Source organism: Pygocentrus nattereri, chromosome 1 (assembly GCF_015220715.1).
Source record: "Pygocentrus nattereri isolate fPygNat1 chromosome 1, fPygNat1.pri, whole genome shotgun sequence".
Classification (NCBI taxonomy): domain Eukaryota; kingdom Metazoa; phylum Chordata; class Actinopteri; order Characiformes; family Serrasalmidae; genus Pygocentrus; species Pygocentrus nattereri.
In genome coordinates, this window is record NC_051211.1 from 55,185,867 (window position 1) to 55,208,635 (window position 22,769).

The 22,769-nt window shown below is 43.4% G+C and overlaps 1 protein-coding gene across 1 annotated transcript in view; it reads left to right on the plus strand.

The window, feature by feature from the left end:
• nampt1 (nicotinamide phosphoribosyltransferase 1) overlaps positions 1–21,905 on the plus strand; it is a 45,552-nt gene extending 23,647 nt beyond the window's left edge. The window contains exons 5-11 of the mRNA XM_017686568.2: positions 5,074–5,232; positions 6,980–7,116; positions 17,182–17,407; positions 18,903–19,022; positions 19,907–20,047; positions 20,361–20,495; positions 21,257–21,905. Of these exons, the coding sequence (XP_017542057.1) occupies positions 5,074–5,232; positions 6,980–7,116; positions 17,182–17,407; positions 18,903–19,022; positions 19,907–20,047; positions 20,361–20,495; positions 21,257–21,370 (1,032 nt within the window). The 3' untranslated portion in view covers positions 21,371–21,905. The remainder of the gene's footprint in view (positions 1–5,073; positions 5,233–6,979; positions 7,117–17,181; positions 17,408–18,902; positions 19,023–19,906; positions 20,048–20,360; positions 20,496–21,256) is intronic.
• The last annotated feature ends 864 nt before the right edge of the window (positions 21,906–22,769 follow it).

Here is a 22,769-nt window from a genome sequence, read left to right on the forward strand (position 1 = left end):
CTTAGCAACTACCTGGAATAGCATAGCAATGGGCTAGCAACCACCTTAGCAGCTACGATTGAACGAGGATAGAAATCCTTTAAATAATCCGTTAAATAGAAGAAACTGGTCTGCAGAGGAGACGAAGTTCATGCTCTGATCTTTAAAAGACGGCGGTGGGACGGACGTCCAGCTTATGCGTCTCAGAGCACGACGTCTTCCTCTCGGCCTTCTTTAATAAGGACGTGTGAAGGACGTTTTCCTGAGTCTGACGTCATTTTAAAGCAGTTAAAAACACAATCACTGCTCACTGCTGCTCATCTCACTCTGACTGGAGCTCACGTGATGTTCGCTGTCATGGTAACGTCTCCTCTAAGTGGTTCTCCACACATGCGCATCATTTTGGACCTGATTACTTGTTGTGAGCATGTAAACGAACATTTTCCCTCAGATTATTGAATAGAGCGAGAATAAACACCTCAGCCTGAATCTGTAATCGGAATGTGTTCAATTGCTTTAACAAAGCACCTCCTATTATTCCTGTGGTGGTAATTTAGCTCTTGGTGAACAGAGTCTCAGTTTGTCAACATTGCCAAACATTTTATCATCTCAACCCTTCACATCTGAGCCAGTTACTCCTTTAAGAGTTGATTAATTCGCATTAATAATTGAATTAAGTATTTAAGGCATTATTTTTGTGGCGTTCACTGTCTACTGCTGGAAGAGTGAGCGGGCTGAGTCGTTCATCTCCGACGGAAGGGAGGTGGGAATCCCTCATCTGTGGGAGTCACATGATGGCATATTATAGTTGCTGGTTTTACAGGCATGTGACTGCACTGGCCTTCTGCACTAATAGGCTCTGTCAGGCAGCAGCTAATTTCCTGCTGAAGATGCCCAGCTGCACTCAAAAGTCGTGTTTGTTCAGCGGGTTCGTCGGCATCTCGGTCATCCGATCATTATGGCCAGTTATACAGTAGACACTGTTATACGGAATTATATTTTATTAACGACACGTCATACCTGCCTCTGCCATGAACTCTTTATCAGCAGCTCTTCGCAGCTGATAGAGCAGAAGTCTCACCCTGCACCTCCTCATGTTCGCTGCTTGGGCCCGTATATAATGGCTGTTGGCAAACTAAGTGAACAGATGTGACCCAGTTTTAAATCCACACTCACTAGTAGGCATTTCACAACAACAAAGGTTTTATTCTTTAAAAGCATCAAACATCCTATATTTTTATTTTTAGTCCACTGAGGCACTTTTATTAACGTTGTTTTTATGCACCATAAACAGTCAGCATTAATTTTTACATGATCATTTTTCAGCCTCTCTTTGTCTAAATTAAACTCTGTTTTTGTTACTGTACCTTTAAGACAGACGCATATGTAAATAAACACTCCTTAAAACTTCAACATGAATGGTGGGGCTAAACTGCTATAGGCTGAATGGGTGGGGCTAAGCTGCTGTAGGCTGAATGGGCGGGGCTAAACTGCTGTAGGCTGAATGGGCGGGGCTAAACTGCTGTCAGATTGCATGTTTTGTTGATTTCTAAGTAAAACATGTGTTCTGCACACTTAAATGGAAGTGTTAGTGAGTGTTAGTCCTTCATCAGTGCCCACAGGACACTGCCCACAGGACACTGCCCACAGGACACTGCCCACAGGACGCTGATGGCTGGATATTTCTGGTTCTCAGTCCAGCAGCGACACTGAGGCCTTTAAAAACTCCAGCAGCACTGCTGTGTCTGATCCACTCAGACCAGCACAACACACACTAACACACCACCACCGCGTCAGTGTTACTGCAGTTCTGAGAATGACCCACCACCCAAATAGTACCTGCTCTGTGAGGGTCCAGGGGGGTCCTGACCACAGAAGAACAGGCTATAAGGGGACTAACAAAGTATCTGAGAAACGAGTAACTGTAGAACTACAGAGGGAAACTACACGGTCAGTGGAGCTGATTGATGAGATTCCTATTAAAGTGAAGCGGTGGTGATTGTTCTGGGCAGAGGGGGCAGAGCGGGTGAGGGTAGCAGGGGTGAGATGCAGTGTGATAACATTGACCTGACTGGCTGGACTAAAACAAAGCGGCGCTCCGAGCCCCTGGCAGGCGGCCCCCCAAGCCAGGGTCCGGCTCTGGGACTGTAGTTGGGCAGCGGGCACTGTACACACAGCGTGTTGATTCTGCAGCGCTCCTGTGTGCCACGTTCCCAGCTCCCCTTGTCCACTCGAGTCGCCAGTGGGACAAAGCGAGGCTCTGGGGGGGGTCTGAGAGTGCGCTGTGGGGTCTGGACAGAGACTGGACTCCCTGTTAAAGACAACCTGCACTCAGAAATGCGTTTATAACCCTTATAGTTTGGCTTATTAGCCCCCATTCGTCACAGCTGCGGACGTTCAGATGCGATCACATGAACTTGTAATGGACGGTTTTGTTGTCCAGGCCGTAACTATACGATTAAACTCACGTCACTGTGTAAATTTGAACGTAATAGATTAACAGCCTGCTTGGGTTGCGGTTAACTAACCAGAACTATTGTCAATGTCATCTTTAATACCAATAATGAGAATTAAATTAAACATAGCAGTGATGCTCATAATTTGTGCACATGGCATTCCAGTACAAACGTATATGTCCTCGTTTACATGCATGATATATAGAATAAAATATCACTTTTCAGACGAAGAAGAAAACATCTTCCTAATTTGTAATAATTGATAATGTCAGACGATTTTGTGATTTTGAAGTGAATTTTGACCGTTTTTGTTGGTCCGTTCATCATGAAACTCAAAGACAAAGCAAAAAGTAAGTGTAGATTCAAATTGTGCCAGAACGAATGCTGCGATTTGTGCCATGATTCGTTTAAAGATCAACCAACGTGTGGTTGGTTAGTGTAGTGGGTAACAGCTCTGCCTTCTACACTGTAGACTGGGGTTCAATCCCCCACCTGGGTCAGCACCCTATACTATACCAATAAGAGTCCTTGGGCGAGACTCCCAACACCACCTTTGCCTACCTGTGTAAAAAAACGATCAAAACTGTAAGTCGCTCTGGATAAGAGCGTCAGCCAAATGCCATAAAGACGTGTTTTTAAAAAGTGTTATTTCAGCCTCTTATTCTCTGGGGTATGTTTTAGATTTCCATCTGAATTTTCGCGACCAAATTGCAAATTATTCAGTAACTGCATGAAATAAATGTACATTTTTATTTTATTTATTTTTGTTAAAGTTCCCCTCAAATTAATACGCTCGCAATTTAGTGCTGAGAGCCAAAAATCTGCGCCGCTCTTTGTGTTGTTCTCTAAAAGTGATGTTTCCAGAGCAGATCACTGAAGAGACGCCGTCTGTTTATAGTTTAGAGCCCAGATTTGGGGAAAAACGGGTCGACTTTCAGTAGAAAAACTGAGTTCAGCTTCTTTTATTATAAGGGTTTAAAATGACGTCACCGTCTATTAGACTGGAGAGAAGAGCTACAGCCTCACACGACGCCCAGCTTCTGAATGGAGCTTATGGAGTATGAACGTTATGAAGAACATGACCGAGTGCGGTTTGGACCCACCGGTGGTTGTTATCCTCAGAGTAGCTTGTTATGCTGCTTCAGCTCCTGCATGAGGCGACGGAGCTGCTCATGTTGAATCCTCTGCAGAACGGCGAGTCCCCTGTGAGTCCTTTAATTGCAGTGCATGAAAGAGGTGGAACTTCATCTCTGCTACTGAAGGAACACGTTTACTCTGGTGTTTAGAACGAAAACATGACGTCCTACTTGTTACGAAGGTTCCTGTACATTAAAAATCGCGTCTTCTGGGCTCCCAAACGCCGCAAGCGTGTGACCCTCTTATGGTCAGTGATGTCTGTAAATAATGGTGATTATCAGACTCGCTCCAGTGGCTGGACCACCTGCCAGAGTTTTTACTGAACTGGGAAAATCTGCTTTTAGTTCCAGAGCACCAGCGAACTGGACCCTTACTACAGGAACCAGTACAGCTCAGCTCGCTGGGTCACTCGGTCATTTAAGCTCTTACTCTCTGACCACCTCCACTCTGCCTCACACTGTTTTACCTGACTTTTTACCATTATTATCTTTTCATTATTTTATTATTTGTTTATTTATTATTATTCATATCCTCATTCTTGTTTTAATTATTCAGTCATTTTAATAGATTTTAGTGATTTTTACGATTTGGCTACGTTCTAATTATTCTTTTTTTATTGTATTTTTATGTTTTCTTATTATTAATGTTTCATTTTTTTATTCTTGCCTGATTTGAGTTTTTTTATTTATTTGCCTGATTTGAGTTTTTTTATTTATTTGTTGAATTTATTTTTATTATTTGATATGTTTGCACACGTTATCAGTCCCTTGTTCTGTATCAACTCGGCAACATTGTAAATGAGGGTCACTCTCAGTGTTCTCCGAGATTCATTAAAGGTCGATTGATTGAATTATTGATCATTGAGAGATTGAGAGATTGATCCCCGGTGATGCTACAGCCGTCTGTATCCGGGAGTCTCTCTGGGTGGGCAGGGTGGCCCACCGTCTCCAGCACCACTCGGGGCTAAGCGTCTCCTCCAAGCGCGTTCGGCTGTCCGATGACGACAGCAGCTTGAAAAGTTGTGGAGCTTCAGAGAACTTCGGAGGAAGCCTGTGTTTGTCTTTACTCCCCCAGAGCTGGTGGTATCATGTGATTCTGACTAGTGGGTGGAATCGGATACGAGTAATTCGGGGAGTAAATTGGTGAGAAAATTGCATCTTTTTTATTGGGAAAAGTCGTACGTCGTACATTCTGACAAGTGACGACCACCCGTAACCTGATCAGACTGGACTGGATTAGTCTGGAATCTGAGTGCGCTGTGCTTATTGATGTTTATGGGGAAACGATTACGAAGACTAGACTTCCCGTGTCACAGCATCAAGCGGCGGTTTACTTGCGGCAGATCTGTGTTACGTGGGTAAGCTGTGGGTCGACGCCTACGCGATTAAGAAACCTGTCTAACTGCAGTATGAAGTTGCCTCCATTGTGTTTCTATTGTCTTCACGCTGTCTGCACGTTTCCCCAGAATGCCTTCATGCCATTGTCTTCACTCTCTGCGCAGACTATCCTGGTTCAGATCTGGTATCCAATCACGGTTGCGACGAACTCACGCGAGCAGAAGAAGATCCTGGCCAAATATCTCATGCAAACATCTGGAAACTTGGAGGGACTGGAGTACAAGCTGCACGACTTCGGCTACAGGGGGGTTTCTTCACAGGAGGTGAGTAGAAACGTTACAGTGGGGATAGACGATGATGTCAGAGTCGTATCAGTATCGGCAGATTTCTGCTTGAAAAAATATCAGATGTTTAGATGTGATTGATGTTTAATGATGTATTTCGATAGATAGACATACGGATGGATGAATGGATGGATAGACAGGTGGATGGGTGAATAGATAGATAGATAGATAGATAGATAGATAGATAGATAGATAGATAGATAGATAGATAGATAGAGGATGGATGGGTGGGTAGGTAGAGTAGGTAGATAGATGATGGACAGATAGATGGATGAATGGATGGATAGACGGATGGATGGGTGAATAGATCAATGGATGGATAGATAGAGGATGGATAAATAGGTAGATAGATAAATAGATAGACGGATCAATGAATAGATAGATCTATGGATGAATGGATGGGTGGGTAGATAGAGGATGGATAGATAGATAGACAGATGGATGAATGGATGGATAGACGGATGGAAGGATGGGTGAATAGATAGATAGATAGATAGATAGATAGATAGATAGATAGAGGATGGATGGGTGGGTAGGTAGAGTAGGTAGATAGATGATGGACAGATAGATGGATGAATGGATGGATAGACGGATGGATGGGTGAATAGATCAATGGATGGATAGATAGAGGATGGATAAATAGGTAGATAGATAAATAGATAGACGGATCAATGAATAGATAGATCTATGGATGAATGGATGGGTGGGTAGATAGAGGATGGATAGATAGATAGACAGATGGATGAATGGATGGATAGACGGATGGAAGGATGGGTGAATAAATAGATCGATGGATGGATGGATGGATGGGTGGATGAATGGATGGATAGACAGATGGACAGATGGGTGAATAGATAGATAGACAGACAGACAGACAGATGGATGGATAGACGGATGGATGGGTGAATAGATAGATAGATAGACAGACAGACAGATGGATGGATAGACGGATGGATGGGTGAATAGATAGATAGATAGACAGACAGACAGACAGATGGATGGATAGACGGATGGATGGGTGAATAGATAGATAGACAGACAGACAGACAGATGGATGGATAGACGGATGGATGGGTGAATAGATAGATAGATAGATGGACAGACAGATGGATGGATAGACGGATGAATGGGTGAATAGATAGATAGATAGATGGACAGACAGATAAATGGATGATGGATGGATGTGAACAAAGTTGTTTTACGTTTTAAATGGAGAGATTTAACCTAAACACACAGTGTCTGGACGAATTGGACCAATCAGAAGCTGCAAAACCACAGATGTTCTGTATGTGTGACGTCACAACCATCACAGCTAGCTGGTAGTCTGGCACACTCAGCGGTCAGAAAAGTGGACATGATGCTCTTCTTGGCGAAAATCAGGCTTGGAAATTGATTAATAGAAAATGATCTCCTTTCAATTGATCAGAGAAAAAACAGGATTAGATATTTTCCCCCGTTTGTTCAGCCCTGTTTATGAGCCTGAAGAGCCGAATGTTTAGGTGACACTGAGCTGCTGCACTAAAATATTGATTGGTATCTTATAGAAATGTTATGTTTCCGTGACACTTATCCAGATGTTTTCGTCCCAGTTGATTCAGTGTATAACTGTATGTGTATCAGAATGAGCAGATATAGGCATGAAAAATATGACTCATATTCCATATTGGTGCGCTGTATATATTACAATCTGCAAGAGCATATGAGTCATTCTCACTTTGGGTTCTAGACTGCTGGTATTGGAGCTTCTGCACACTTGGTGAACTTCAAAGGAACAGACACAGTTGCTGGGATTGGAGTCATCAAGAAATACTACGGGACCAAAGACCCAGTGCCTGGGTTTTCTGTACCAGCCGCAGAACACAGGTAAGCTTTCAACAGGTAGGCGCAGGCACCATCTCCAACAGGAGGTAATGAAGCTTGAAGGGGAATTCCACCCGTTTTTCCAAATTTCTGCTATGATATAGGCCCTTCACAGTGGTTTGGTGTGAAATGGTTCAGATCTCATTACAGTGGTGATGATAAGAACCAGGCGTCGCCATGACAACAACACAGATATAGACAGTTTATTTACCATCCGGAACCACCAGAGAACCTACACGAGTCTTCTGAGTTTATATGGAGTGTTGATGATGGAAAACAGTGGAAAATCTGGAATAATGAGTTTTCTTTGGGGACTATTTTGCCGCACAGCGCCCTGCATGTCTCCCTCCACCATGAATGGAGTTGAAGTTCTCTAAACTCTCATAAAACAGCGTCTCAGTCATCAGGCAGTGAATTCAGAACCAGTTCATGTAGGAACTTTCTGTAGGAGCTTTTAGAGGGGGACGTCTGGTTCCCATCATCACCACTGTGAGCAGTATGTTTATCTCGGTATGTTTATCTAGAACAGAGCGTTTCACACCAAACCGCTCTGAATGACTTTAATCTTAGCTGTTTACTTATGCAGAGAATTTGAAAAAATGGGTGGAATTCCCCTTTAAATAAGGGCTCTTTGGGTTGTGTACACATAAACTGTGTGTGCTCTTCCTGGACTGATGATGACGCACTGCATTCTGTGGCAATTATTACTGCCCGATTTCACCCTTCACATACCCAAGTGCATTGTGGGTATAGCCCCAGAGCTGGCGGCGCCCTCTTCTGTGCAGTTCTCAGCTTTGCGCAGACTCGGCACTTATGGCTGCTTCCAAAACGTAGAATAACTCCTTACTAAGTATGGTGGAGATTAAAGAACACTTTGCTGTCGTTCTGTTTGATCTCAGTCATTCTGTTTGATCTCAGTCATCTCAGACAGGCGACATCACATCATGGACTGTGGTGCCCTCTAGTGACCGCCTTATGGAAGTTCGGTTCTCCTTTCTGAGAGACAGAAGCTTTTCTAACCGACCACAAACTTCTGCAGCCCACAAGATTTTATTGTACCAGTCCGGATCATTTAAAGTGCAAATGAGTGGCTCCCAGGAAGCCAATCAGAACGGTTAGTTTTGGGCCTGTGCAAAAATAAATACTTTCTGGCATAAGATTTGCACAGAATTTGGGACAGAAATCACTTTTAATTGGGGGGGGACTTCTTTTTGGGCTTCTATATTCAGTGTCTACAGACATTAAAACAAAATACAAATAAGGAATATTAATCCCAGTTCTCCTTTTCACCCCGACCCCTTGTTTTCGAGTGCTGCCCCTTGTTGCTGAGCTACAGGGCAGTGGTTGAGATCTTCCCTCTGAAATGAGCCCCTCTAATAAAAGAGCATCACTTCATTATCAGCTACCAGCGCCGCTCTGTAGGCGACCCTGCCCGTCTGCAGGGACAGCAGAGGAGGGGAAAGTTCAGCTCCTCACTGCTGGGCTTTAGTTACATTTAGGGATCATACGCCTTCAAAGAGGGGGGCAATTATTTATTATCACCCCCCCTAATTCTTCAGTGATATCAAGCTGAAGCTCAAAGATTCTCCAGATTCTCGTTAGAATTTTCCCGTTCCACCTTAAATCGAGCAGCAGTTACATTCTGGCGCTTCAGGCGTCAGAACTGCTGGACTATTTAAGGTGGAACGGGAAAGTTAGCTAGTTAGCTATTGAGACATCAGCATGCTGTTGTAGATTATTTATGCTTGTTATGAAGAAAACGACCAAAATTCACTGAAACGACATTAAACTAAGAGAAAACACTGGTTATTGTAGTTTTTTAACAGAGAAAATTCTCACATTTGTGGGTTTCTTTGGTCTCTTGTGCTGCAACTTACAGGTTTTTCTTTATTTCCTATATCTCTCAGTTTGGAGTCTCTGAAAAACCTCCCTTTGGAGGGTCATGTAGCCCCAACACTTCACCCCACCCCTCTGTCTCAACAGGAATTGGGACCCCTACACTTAGGCGAGAACGCACAAAACAGGGGGCTAAGGGCCTAGTGGTAGGGGCGAGGGGTGAAATGGGGTTGGGCCTTGGTGTAGCTGATAAAAAAGCAAAGGGTGTAAACCAGACACCCCGTCTTCAGAGGACTGGCGTGATATTATTGACAAAATGTTTGGAATGTGAGGAATCACCTCATCCACGAGGCTTCAGGAAAGTGGAGTATCTGTATTTTCTATATATAAATGCCCTTCATTTGTTAAAATATGTTTACTAAGTAATTTTTTCTGCTTATTTCTCTGTAACAATCAGTACTAAAAAAATAACGAAACGTTTTCTAGCTCGCCTAATGAGTTAGCCAGAGTCATTTGGCAGCTTCAGTGCTGGATGAGATGCTGAAGAACTGAAAGCTGTGAAAGGAGATCTGGCTCAGCTCAGGTTTAGATGAATATTGGTTTGGCCTCCAATTGACGGCATAGTTGTTGGGCTTCAAAGCTTCATTTAACCTTTTCTAGATCGCTGTATTGGCACCGGCACGCTTTCGTTGTTCACTTGCAGGTTTTAAAATTCATTTTTATGCATCAAATCGATTCCAGTCTGATCAAATCCAGCAATATGATGATGCAGGATACAGTTAGAAAGCTCAGAATCTCAGGATTTGATTCAGACCCTTTTATGATCCGTTATCTGTTATGATCGTCTCATTTGCAGCATCAGCGCCAGGATGCTGGTTGTGCTGTGGGTCAGTCGTGCGGAAAGTGAAGTAGGCGGAAATAAACTCCTCTATTCCAGCCGCTGTTACACTCTGTCAGTAGTTCATACCAATATTCTGACTGTGGGGGGAAAACGTGAGTGTGTCTCTTTTCCAAGGAGATCAAGGCCATGATGGTAGCTCGACGCATGTAGGAACAGTGCCCCCTTTTGTTCAGGGTATGCCGTTACAGACAAAAACTACCAAACTTGTACAGGTAAGAGGTTTAATAAGGAGCTCTGAGTGTTCAGCACAGAGCAGCTGTTACTGGTTTTCGTCTGAAGCCTGAAGGCTTTCACACACTATTTTAGGACAGCGATAATTTAGTTCAGTCACAGGTGTAACTGATAACGTCCTGCACTCCAGATGTGATTTTGCGAATTACAAAAAAAAAAACTACATTTAATTCGCACTCTGTTTGATATTTGTGAGGATTCGTTTGTCCTCCGCTTCATCACAGAAGCTGTTAGCATCTCCAGAAGTAGCTCAGGCCGAGTTACAAACATCTGATACCCGGTTTTCTTGCTTTTCTCAGTCTGAGATATGGTGGCTGTTTCACCTGTAGGTGGTCCAGCCTGGGGGTCTTTCTTTTCAAGACTCTGTTTGTAACCATTTATAAATGATGGAGAAAATTCATACAAATGAAGGGAGAAATGTTTTACTTGCACTGCAAATGTTAAAATAGCTAAGACTGATGGTTGGTATAGTGCAGTGGGTATATAGTGGTTGGTTAGTGTAGTGGGTATATAGTGGTTGGTTAGTGTAGTGGGTATATAGTGGTTGGTTAGTGTAGTGGGTATATAGTGGTTGGTTAGTGTAGTGGGTATATAGTGGTTGGTTAGTGCAGTGGGTATATAGTGGTTGGTATAATGCAGTGGGTATTTAGTGGTTGGTATAGTGTAGTGGGTATATAGTGGTTGGGATAGTGCAGTGGGTATATAGTGGTTGGGATAGTGCGGTGGGTATATAGTGGTTGGTATAATGCAGTGGGTATATAGTGGTTGGGATAGTACAGTGGGTATATAGTGGTTGGGATAGTGCGGTGGGTATATAGTGGTTGGGATAGTGCAGTGGGTATATAGTGGTTGGGATAGTGCGGTGGGTATATAGTGGTTGGTATAATGCAGTGGGTATATAGTGGTTGGTATAGTGCAGTGGGTATATAGTGGTTGGGATAGTGCGGTGGGTATATAGTGGTTGGCATAATGCAGTGGGTATATAGTGGTTGGTATAGTGCAGTGGGTATATAGTGGTTGGGATAGTGCAGTGGGTATATAGTGGTTGGTATAGTGCAGTGGGTATATAGTGGTTGGCATAGTGCAGTGGGTATATAGTGGTTGGGATAGTGCAGTGGGTATATAGTGGTTGGGATAGTGCAGTGGGTATATAGTGGTTGGTATAGTGCAGTGGGTATATAGTGGTTGGTATAGTGTAGTGGGTATATAGTGGTTGGGATAGTGCAGTGGGTATATAGTGGTTGGTTAGTGTAGTGGGTATAAAGTGGTTGGGATAGTGCAGTGGGTATATAATGGTTGGTTAGTGTAGTGGGTATATAGTGGTTGGGATAGTGTAGTGGGTATATAGTGGTTGGGATAGTGCAGTGGGTATATAGTGGTTGGGATAGTGCAGTGGGTATATAGTGGTTGGGATAGTGCAGTGGGTATATAGTGGTTGGTTAGTGTAGTGGGTATATAGCGGTTGGTATAGTGTAGTGAGTATATAGTGGTTGGTTAGTGTAGTGGGTATATAGCGGTTGGTATAGTGTAGTGAGTATATAGTGGTTGGTATAGTGCAGTGGGTATATAGTGGTTGGGATAGTGCAGTGGGTATATAGTGGTTGGGATAGTGCAGTGGGTATATAGTGGTTGGTTAGTGTAGTGGGTATATAGTGGTTGGGATAGTGTAGTGGGTATATAGTGGTTGGTATAGTGCAGTGGGTATATAGTGGTTGGGATAGTGCAGTGGGTATATAGTGGTTGGGATAGTGCAGTGGGTATATAGTGGTTGGTTAGTGTAGTGGGTTTATAGTGGTTGGGATAGTGTAGTGGGTATATAGTGGTTGGTATAGTGCAGTGGGTATATAGTGGTTGGGATAGTGCAGTGGGTATATAGTGGTTGGTTAGTGTAGTGGGTATATAGTGGTTGGTTAGTGTAGTGGGTATATAGTGGTTGGTTAGTGTAGTGGGTATATAGTGGTTGGTTAGTGTAGTGGGTATATAGTGGTTGGTTAGTGTAGTGGGTATATAGTGGTTGGTTAGTGCAGTGGGTATATAGTGGTTGGGATAGTGCAGTGGGTATATAGTGGTTGGTTAGTGTAGTGGGTATATAGTGGTTGGTTAGTGTAGTGGGTATATAGTGGTTGGTTAGTGTAGTGGGTATATAGTGGTTGGGATAGTGCAGTGGGTATATAGTGGTTGGGATAGTGCAGTGGGTATATAGTGGTTGGGATAGTGCAGTGGGTATATAGTGGTTGGGCTAGTGCAGTGGGTATATAGTGGTTGGGATAGTGCAGTGGGTATATAGTGGTTGGCATAGTGCAGTGGGTATATAGTGGTTGGTTAGTGTAGTGGGTATATAGTGGTTGGTTAGTGTAGTGGGTATATAGTGGTTGGTTAGTGTAGTGGGTATATAGTGGTTGGGATAGTGCAGTGGGTATATAGTGGTTGGGATAGTGCAGTGGGTATATAGTGGTTGGGATAGTGCAGTGGGTATATAGTGGTTGGGATAGTGCAGTGGGTATATAGTGGTTGGTTAGTGCAGTGGGTATATAGTGGTTGGGATAGTGTAGTGGGTATATAGTGGTTGGGATAGTGCAGTGGGTATATAGTGGTTGGGATAGTGCAGTGGGTATATAGTGGTTGGTTAGTGTAGTGGGTATATAGTGGTTGGTTAGTGTAGTGGGTATATAGTGGTTGGTTAGTGTAGTGGGTATATAGTGGTTGGTTAGTGTAGTGGGTATATAGTGGTTGGGATAGTGCAGTGGGTATATAGTGGTTGGGATAGTGCAGTGGGTATATAGTGGTTGGTTAGTGTAGTGGGTATATAGTGGTTGGTTAGTGTAGTGGGTATATAGTGGTTGGGATAGTGCAGTGGGTATATAGTGGTTGGGATAGTGCAGTGGGTATATAGTGGTTGGGATAGTGCAGTGGGTATATAGTGGTTGGGCTAGTGCAGTGGGTATATAGTGGTTGGGATAGTGCAGTGGGTATATAGTGGTTGGCATAGTGCAGTGGGTATATAGTGGTTGGTTAGTGTAGTGGGTATATAGTGGTTGGTTAGTGTAGTGGGTATATAGTGGTTGGTTAGTGTAGTGGGTATATAGTGGTTGGGATAGTGCAGTGGGTATATAGTGGTTGGGATAGTGCAGTGGGTATATAGTGGTTGGGATAGTGCAGTGGGTATATAGTGGTTGGGCTAGTGCAGTGGGTATATAGTGGTTGGGATAGTGCAGTGGGTATATAGTGGTTGGTATAATGCAGTGGGTATATAGTGGTTGGTATAGTGCAGTGGGTATATAGTGGTTGGTATAGTGCAGTGGGTATATAGTGGTTGGCATAGTGCAGTGGGTATATAGTGGTTGGTATAGTGCAGTGAGTATATAGTGGTTGGCATAGTGCAGTGGGTATATAGTGGTTGGCATAGTGCAGTGGGTATATAGTGGTTGGCATAGTGCAGTGGGTATATAGTGGTTGGCATAGTGCAGTGGGTATATAGTGGTTGGCATAGTGCAGTGGGTATATAGTGGTTGGTTAGTGTAGTGGGTATATAGTGGTTGGTTAGTGTAGTGGGTATATAGTGGTTGGCATAGTGCAGTGGGTATATAGTGGTTGGCATAGTGCAGTGGGTATATAGTGGTTGGTTAGTGTAGTGGGTATATAGTGGTTGGTTAGTGTAGTGGGTATATAGTGGTTGGTTAGTGTAGTGGGTATATAGTGGTTGGGATAGTGCAGTGGGTATATAGTGGTTGGGATAGTGCAGTGGGTATATAGTGGTTGGGATAGTGCAGTGGGTATATAGTGGTTGGGCTAGTGCAGTGGGTATATAGTGGTTGGGATAGTGCAGTGGGTATATAGTGGTTGGCATAGTGCAGTGGGTATATAGTGGTTGGTATAGTGCAGTGGGTATATAGTGGTTGGCATAGTGCAGTGGGTATATAGTGGTTGGTATAGTGCAGTGAGTATATAGTGGTTGGCATAGTGCAGTGGGTATATAGTGGTTGGCATAGTGCAGTGGGTATATAGTGGTTGGCATAGTGCAGTGGGTATATAGTGGTTGGTATAGTGCAGTGGGTATATAGTGGTTGGGATAGTGCAGTGGGTATATAGTGGTTGGTTAGTGTAGTGGGTATATAGTGGTTGGGATAGTGTAGTGGGTATATAGTGGTTGGTATAGTGCAGTGGGTATATAGTGGTTGGGATAGTGCAGTGGGTATATAGTGGTTGGGATAGTGCAGTGGGTATATAGTGGTTGGTTAGTGCAGTGGGTATATAGTGGTTGGGATAGTGTAGTGGGTATATAGTGGTTGGGATAGTGCAGTGGGTATATAGTGGTTGGGATAGTGCAGTGGGTATATAGTGGTTGGTTAGTGTAGTGGGTATATAGTGGTTGGTTAGTGTAGTGGGTATATAGTGGTTGGTTAGTGTAGTGGGTATATAGTGGTTGGTTAGTGTAGTGGGTATATAGTGGTTGGGATAGTGCAGTGGGTATATAGTGGTTGGGATAGTGCAGTGGGTATATAGTGGTTGGTTAGTGTAGTGGGTATATAGTGGTTGGTTAGTGTAGTGGGTATATAGTGGTTGGGATAGTGCAGTGGGTATATAGTGGTTGGGATAGTGCAGTGGGTATATAGTGGTTGGGATAGTGCAGTGGGTATATAGTGGTTGGGATAGTGCAGTGGGTATATAGTGGTTGGGATAGTGCAGTGGGTATATAGTGGTTGGCATAGTGCAGTGGGTATATAGTGGTTGGTTAGTGTAGTGGGTATATAGTGGTTGGTTAGTGTAGTGGGTATATAGTGGTTGGTTAGTGTAGTGGGTATATAGTGGTTGGGATAGTGCAGTGGGTATATAGTGGTTGGGATAGTGCAGTGGGTATATAGTGGTTGGGATAGTGCAGTGGGTATATAGTGGTTGGGCTAGTGCAGTGGGTATATAGTGGTTGGGATAGTGCAGTGGGTATATAGTGGTTGGTATAATGCAGTGGGTATATAGTGGTTGGTATAGTGCAGTGGGTATATAGTGGTTGGTATAGTGCAGTGGGTATATAGTGGTTGGCATAGTGCAGTGGGTATATAGTGGTTGGTATAGTGCAGTGAGTATATAGTGGTTGGCATAGTGCAGTGGGTATATAGTGGTTGGCATAGTGCAGTGGGTATATAGTGGTTGGCATAGTGCAGTGGGTATATAGTGGTTGGCATAGTGCAGTGGGTATATAGTGGTTGGCATAGTGCAGTGGGTATATAGTGGTTGGCATAGTGCAGTGGGTATATAGTGGTTGGCATAGTGCAGTGGGTATATAGTGGTTGGTTAGTGTAGTGGGTATATAGTGGTTGGGATAGTGTAGTGGGTATATAGTGGTTGGTGTAGTGTAGTGGGTATATAGCGGTTGGGATAGTGCAGTGGGTATATAGTGGTTGGGATAGTGCAGTGGATATATAGTGGTTGGTTAGTGTAGTGGGTATATAGTGGTTGGTTAGTGTAGTGGGTATATAGTGGTTGGTTAGTGTAGTGGGTATATAGTGGTTGGGATAGTGCAGTGGGTATATAGTGGTTGGGATAGTGCAGTGGGTATATAGTGGTTGGGATAGTGCAGTGGGTATATAGTGGTTGGGATAGTGCAGTGGGTATATAGTGGTTGGGATAGTGCAGTGGGTATATAGTGGTTGGTATAATGCAGTGGGTATATAGTGGTTGGTATAGTGCAGTGGGTATATAGTGGTTGGTATAGTGCAGTGGGTATATAGTGGTTGGCATAGTGCAGTGGGTATATTGTGGTTGGGATAGTGCAGTGGGTATATAGTGGTTGGCATAGTGCAGTGGGTATATAGTGGTTGGCATAGTGCAGTGGGTATATAGTGGTTGGTATAGTGCAGTGGGTATATAGTGGTTGGGATAGTGCAGTGGGTATATAGTGGTTGGCATAGTGCAGTGGGTATATAGTGGTTGGCATAGTGCAGTGGGTATATAGTGGTTGGTATAGTGCAGTGGGTATATAGTGGCTGGGATAGTGTAGTGGGTATATAGTGGTTGGCATAGTGCAGTGGGTATATAGTGCTTGGCATAGTGCAGTGGGTATATAGTGGTTGGTGTAGTGTAGTGTGTAACATCTCTTCTCCTTCTACGCTGTAGACTGGGGTTCAGTGCCCCGCCTGGGTAACCACCCTACACTATACCAATAAGAGTCCTTGGGCAAGACTCCTAACACCACCTTCACCTCCCTGTGTGAGCGTCAGCCAAATGCTGTAAATGTAAATGATAAGTGAGGTCAGTCTAAATATAATGTTATATAAATATAATAAATATAATGATATTTAAAGGAAACCTATTATGCTCATTTTCAGTGTTCATCATTTTCATTTTGGGCTGTATTAGAATAGATATAATAGAGTTTCAATGTTCCAAAAACACACCATTTCCCTCAGACTGTTCATCTCTATTCACCCTCTGTCTGAAACGCTCTGTTAGAGCTCCTGCGTCTTTAAGCTCCGCCTCCTGATGAGCCGAGCGTGCTCTGATTGGTCAGCTCACCCACTCTGTTCTGATCGGTCAGTCTCCAGAGCGGCTCCACCCCTCCAGGTTCTGCCCCTGTCCTGCAGTCTGCAGACAGACCCTTCTCTCCTGAGCAGCTATAACTCCACTGTGGCCGGTTCTCCAGCGGCGTCGGTTCTACCGGTTCAGTTTGATCCAGAGTGCATCCTGAAAGTCCGGTCAGTGTCTCTCCACACGCTACAGCGCTGACCACACTCTTTCTCCTCCCGTAGCCGCTGTGCGCTGTGTGAGGGAGCCGAGCTCACCGGTAGGCAGGCAGCAAGGGCTGTGTTACGAGATGATGTCATCCCATGACAAAGGAAAAGGGCAGGAATTCCAGCAAGGCGCTTCAGGCAGCTGAGAAAAGTGGGTTCTGTGGGAGAGAGTTTCTCCCTCTGGAGGGAACCCTGAGCTTTGGGACTCTGCAGAACCTTTACCTGCACAAAAAGATACAGCACAGTAAAGGAAAGGGAGAGAGTGGGAAAGCCTATTAGGCCCCTATATATATTAAAATAACACTTGTTTAAGTTTCCGTGTAGCAGCACCGCTGACCCTGATATCCACACGGTTCCTTCTTTAACCCCCCACAGCACAATCACTGCCTGGGGCAAAGACCACGAGAAGGACGCCTTTGAGCACATCATAAAGCAGTTTCCCTCCGTGCCTGTGTCCATCGTGAGCGACAGCTACGACATCTACAACGCGTGTGAGAAGATCTGGGGCGAGGACCTGAGGACGCTGGTTGAGAAGCGGAGTGCAGACGCCCCTCTGGTGGTGCGGCCGGACTCGGGGAACCCGCTGGACACCGTGCTGAAGGTAAAGCCGAGCAGTGGCCTTCAGCACTGCATTAGAAGTCATGTTCTGTTATACGATGTGCAAAACTTCCCTGGACAACATGCTGCCTTGTCTACTAGTCAAATACTGGGAAAAAAAGAAGAGAAGAATAGGCAACAACAATAATAGAAATAAAGTGTAAAATCAATAGCAGTAACGTCGTCATATCCATGATATGTGATTTGAAGGCGTACATCACCTTTTTTGTACATTTATTGAAGTGCAAAGTTCTCTGACCTATTTTGGGGTCCATTATCATTCTTTCAGATCAGCTTGATACGTTTACCTTCAAAGGCTGGCGTACTCCTTCAAATCATGTTCATGAATGTGACACATTTTGGCTCAAATCTGACTCCATAGTGTCGAGTAAGTAAAAACACAACTTGTTTCTCACGATCTCGAAAAACGGTTTCTTAAAACGATCTACTGAGGTCGCCTGTGTGATCTCGGCTGGGAAGCTGGCCCCTTTTTGGTTGCACAGAAGCAAAAAAACGACCTCGGCATCCTTTCTCTTTCGATATTTAACCTTTTAATGAGTTTTGCCGTTGCTTTATATTATGTTAATTAAATTTAATGTATAATATTTCATTGAATATGACCATCATAATCACCTCTGCTGCTGTTTTTATTGCCTGACTATAAAGCACTTTTAGCCGCCACGAGTGCTCTGTAAATAATGTTGTTACTATAATTTTTTTTTTTTTTACTTCTTGTTGACCTCTAGTATATTATGCTTTTATGAGCATATGGATTTCATCAGTACTTAAAGAACATTGATTACCGCTCACTACCTTCCATGACACAGTGAGCAGTTTCATTTTTAATGTTTAATTCGATTTAGTGCAGCAGTTTGTAAAACACTGAATAAAAATCATTGTAGATGTTTATTATTATTTTTCATTACTGTATTTTTATACGTGGCTCTTCAGGTGCTGTTCTGTCTGTTCCAACTTATTAAATCTCAGAAAAACTCGATTTCATGATGTGTGTCGTGTATCGAGAAAACGTCTTGATTTATCGTGATATATTTTTGCCATATTGCCCAGCCCTTAGAACAAGGTCAAGTAGGCAATTGGTCCTCACTCAGAAAGAACTGATGTTCTTAGGGTTCTCCGTCTGCTTATCTGGTGCACAAGAGTTCAAGTGTGGGTGTTCTCACTTGTAACGAACCACACTAACAGAGCAATCACAGTAGGGCCTGTGCAGAGTGTATGATTTAGTGGAACCTATTATGAGATATGGACTGTAGTAATAAAGCCATGTTCTCAATCAGCTGTGACTACGTTATCAGAAAACCTGACAGCCATCATAGGTTCTGCTACATGCTTGGAAAGGGAGGGGTGAGGGAGGGTGATTCAGTTGGGCGCAGTCTGCTTCCTCACCAATAGATGTCACTAAATCTTACACTCTTTTAATGGAATCAAGCTTGCTAAGTGTGAACACTCCCTTAAATGACCATCACTGTCTTGCTCCACAGGTCTTGGAGATTTTGGGGAAGAAGTTTCCTCTAATCGAGAACTCTAAGGGCTACAAAGTGCTTCCACCCTACATTCGGGTTATTCAGGGCGACGGGGTCGACATCAACACTTTGCAGGAGGTACGGCTTCATTTTCAAGCTATTATTATTGTGATTATGATAATTATTATGGTTGCACGTTGCTTTATATTATTCTTCTTCTTTTTATTCTTCTTATTTTTCTGCCGTTTCTTTGCCACGTAACTCGCCCCGCAGTTTTCGAGATATCAACACCATTCCAGTTCCATATTGTCCGGTCTGATTGTGTGATGTGTGCTTATATACAGCTTTCAGATCGGATGCACGGATTCCGTGTAGCAATGGAATTATGCAGATTTTTTTCCCTTAGAGAATGAATGGGGTGACAAATTGCATGCCAATCTATGGTACTTCTCCTTGCCCGAACGACACCATTTCACATACACTATCTCAGGGCAGTTCTCCAAGCACGAAATCACGAAGTTCCCTGATCCGCACTCGTCCGTTTGTCGTTTTTTCCAATCCCTTGCTTCTTCCAGAGACTTATTCATTTTGTCACCCCACAAAGTCTATTACTTCTTTATCTGACAGCCACCAAACTACATATCCTCACTCAGGGCAGGACCTCAAACTCTAATTCACAGCCATAGTGACCCACACTCCTCTATGTGTCGTTTTTTTCATCCCTCGTTCCTTCCATAGAGTTCCATTTATTTTCGGCCAAACCGTAGCCCTGTTTTTTCCTTTGAACAACAGCCACCAAATTTCAAGCACTCATTCAGGCCAGATCCCCAAGCTCTAACCCACCGCTTTACTGACCCGCACTCCTCTGTGTGTAGTTTTTTCATCCCTCCTTTCTCCTATAGACTTCCATAGAAACCGCTGCGCAACCATTCAGCGTTTTCTTCAGGAAATGCACATTTTTATTTATTATTATTATTATTGTTATGGGGCTTGATTGTATTATTTATTTGTCTTTTCTGTAGATAGTGGAAGGGATGAAGGAGCACAGATGGAGTATTGAGAACATTGCGTTTGGATCAGGAGGTGCTCTTCTGCAGAAACTAACCCGAGACCTTCTCAACTGCTCCTTCAAGTGCAGCTACGTGGTGACAAACGGACTCGGGGTGAGGCCTCCTTATCTTAGCGAAGCGCCTTATTTCAGTGTTGATTAATGCTTTGGTTGTGGTTAAAACCGGTTTCCATGAATTCAGTGTTGAGTTACAGTGTGGAGCTACATTATGTTGGTGGCCTTTAACCTGAAACTGAACTTCTCCCAGCCTTTTAAACTGAACGTCTGTCATTGTTTACCATCTGTAAAACTATTTATAGCGTTCTCTCCATCATTCAGCTGCATTATTATTCATTTTCAGTGGATTAAAATCCACTCAGCCTGAAAAGGAGCCGTTAGTCGATGGTCACAGTCTTTATTTCCTGCAGGTAAATGTCTTCAAAGATCCTGTAGCAGACCCCAACAAAAGGTCAAAGAAGGGTCGCCTGTCGCTCCACAGGACACAGAGTGGAGACTACGTGACTCTGGAGGAGGGGAAGGGTGAGCTGGAGGAGTATGGAGTGGTACGTGCTTTGTTTTCATCTAAATATTGTCATTTCCATCACTTCATCACACACATGACTAATCATCTGAAGTGTGATGATAGAACCATGTGAAATTTTAACTGGTGATTAAATGTCACTCAAATAATTGCAATTAACTATTTAATTGTCTTTTTTTATTCATTGGTGCAACTCTCACAGTACAAGCCTAAAGTAGTTCAATTAGCTTATTCGCTTTCTAGCTGGTCACTCAAACGTCTACAGTTACGCAGACAGATAGATAGATGGATAGACAGATAGACAGACGGATAGACAGGTAGATAGGTAGATGGATAGATGCACGGATAGACAGACAGACAGACATAGATAGATGGATAGACAGATACGTAGATAGACGGATAGATATACGGGCGGACAGACAGACAGACAGACAGACAGACAGATAGATAGATAGATAGATAGATAGATAGACAGATAAGTAGGTAGATAGACGGATAGATATACATAGATAGATAGATAGATAGATAGATGGATAGACAGATAAGTAGGTAGATAGACGGATAGATATACATAGATAGATAGATGGATAGACAGATAAGTAGGTAGATAGACGGATAGATATACATAGATAGATAGATAGATGGATAGACAGATAAGTAGGTAGATAGACGGATAGGTAGGTAGATAGATAGATGGATAGACAGATAAGTAGGTAGATAGACGGATAGATATACATCAGTATTTTTACATTACATTAAATATCTGTCTGTCTTCTCCTGCAGGACCTGCTTCACACGGTCTTCCTCAACGGGAAGATAGTGAAGACGTACACGTTCGACGAGGTCAGGGACAATGCCAGGCTGAAGGATAGCGAAGTGGAGGAGCTGCTTCACTGAGCTCCTCGTCCTCCTCCACCTTTCTCCTTCATACACTGTCCTCCACAGGGCTGGAGACTATTAGAGACCCCAGCACATTTACTGTCCCGAGCCCCTGCACTGAGAGAGAGAGAGAGAGAGAGAGAGAGAGAGAGAGAGAGAGAGTGAAATGAGTGTAGGAGAGAGAGAGAGAGAGAGAGAGAGAGAGAGAGAGAGAGAGAGAGAGAGAGAAGGAACCCTCACTGTACTCTGCGTTCTGTGTACAGAGCTGTCGTATGTTTGAGTTTGCAGACTCTATAAAGCTTCGATGTCTCTTTTTAATGTCCGATGAAAAAAAAAAACAAAAAACAAGCCTATCATGATATTTAAATCATCTAACTGCGGTAATGTAAGTGTTTATGACCAAGCGTTCGCTCTATGATCCCATCCCGGCCGGAGAGAGGAGATCTCTGTGTGTAAACCAAAAGAAGGTGCAGACTATTTTTCTTTCCTTCATTTTCCTTTCCTTGTTTGACTGTAGGAACGAGAGATAATCGTTAAATGTTGTCGAGTGTGATTGTCGTGTGTACGTTTTCTCTTATTTCTGACGATCGTTAGTGTATTCCTTTATGCAAATGAGATGGCCGATGTGTTGGGCTGGGGGGGGAGGAAAGCACTTTTTCCACTTTGTTGTTGGCCTTGCCTTTTTCTCTGACCAGTGCCCCTTTCCGTAGAGGGAGCGATCCAGCCGGTAGACGCTAAAATCATGTCGTAGACGCCTCTTCCTTAGTGCGCACCGTGTCTGTCCACACAAAACAACTCATCTTTCTTTTTGTACAAGTACGACTTCGTCTCACGCCTGTTTTCTATGATTTAGGGAACAAACGGGGTCGGTTTTATGATGTAACGGGATGGTTTTAGAGTGGTTTTAATATTTTGTATACTCACTTGTCGTCGCTTCAGTCTCCAAAAATCATTATTTTTTATGACAGAGGGTAAAATATTGCCAGAAATCTCACGGTAAATATCCATAGGTCTAAACACGGCGGCCAAAATGCCTTCTCTCTTGTACATAACGTTTGTTTATTTAAAAGAGAGCTGGTGGATTAGTGCACATAGAGATATTCTTCTTATTTTTGTCTAATGCCCATTTTATACCAAACAGAGAACTCATTTATGTTTCATTATGACTGACTTTATTCAGTCAGCCTGTTTGGGGGGAGTGGGGTTTGGGGGCTGAGTGTGAATGTGTGGATGTTTGTGTTGAAGTTCCCCGGACAAAAGAAATGATATTTGGATGCACCATTTCTTCTCTAATATTTATTTATCTATATTTAAGCCAAATTCAGAGAATTCACGCCTCCTTTATTTACCCTTTTCCATTCAGTTCCACTCGATTTTAACCAAGGAAGCACTAGAGCCGTTGATAAAGTGAAAGCGG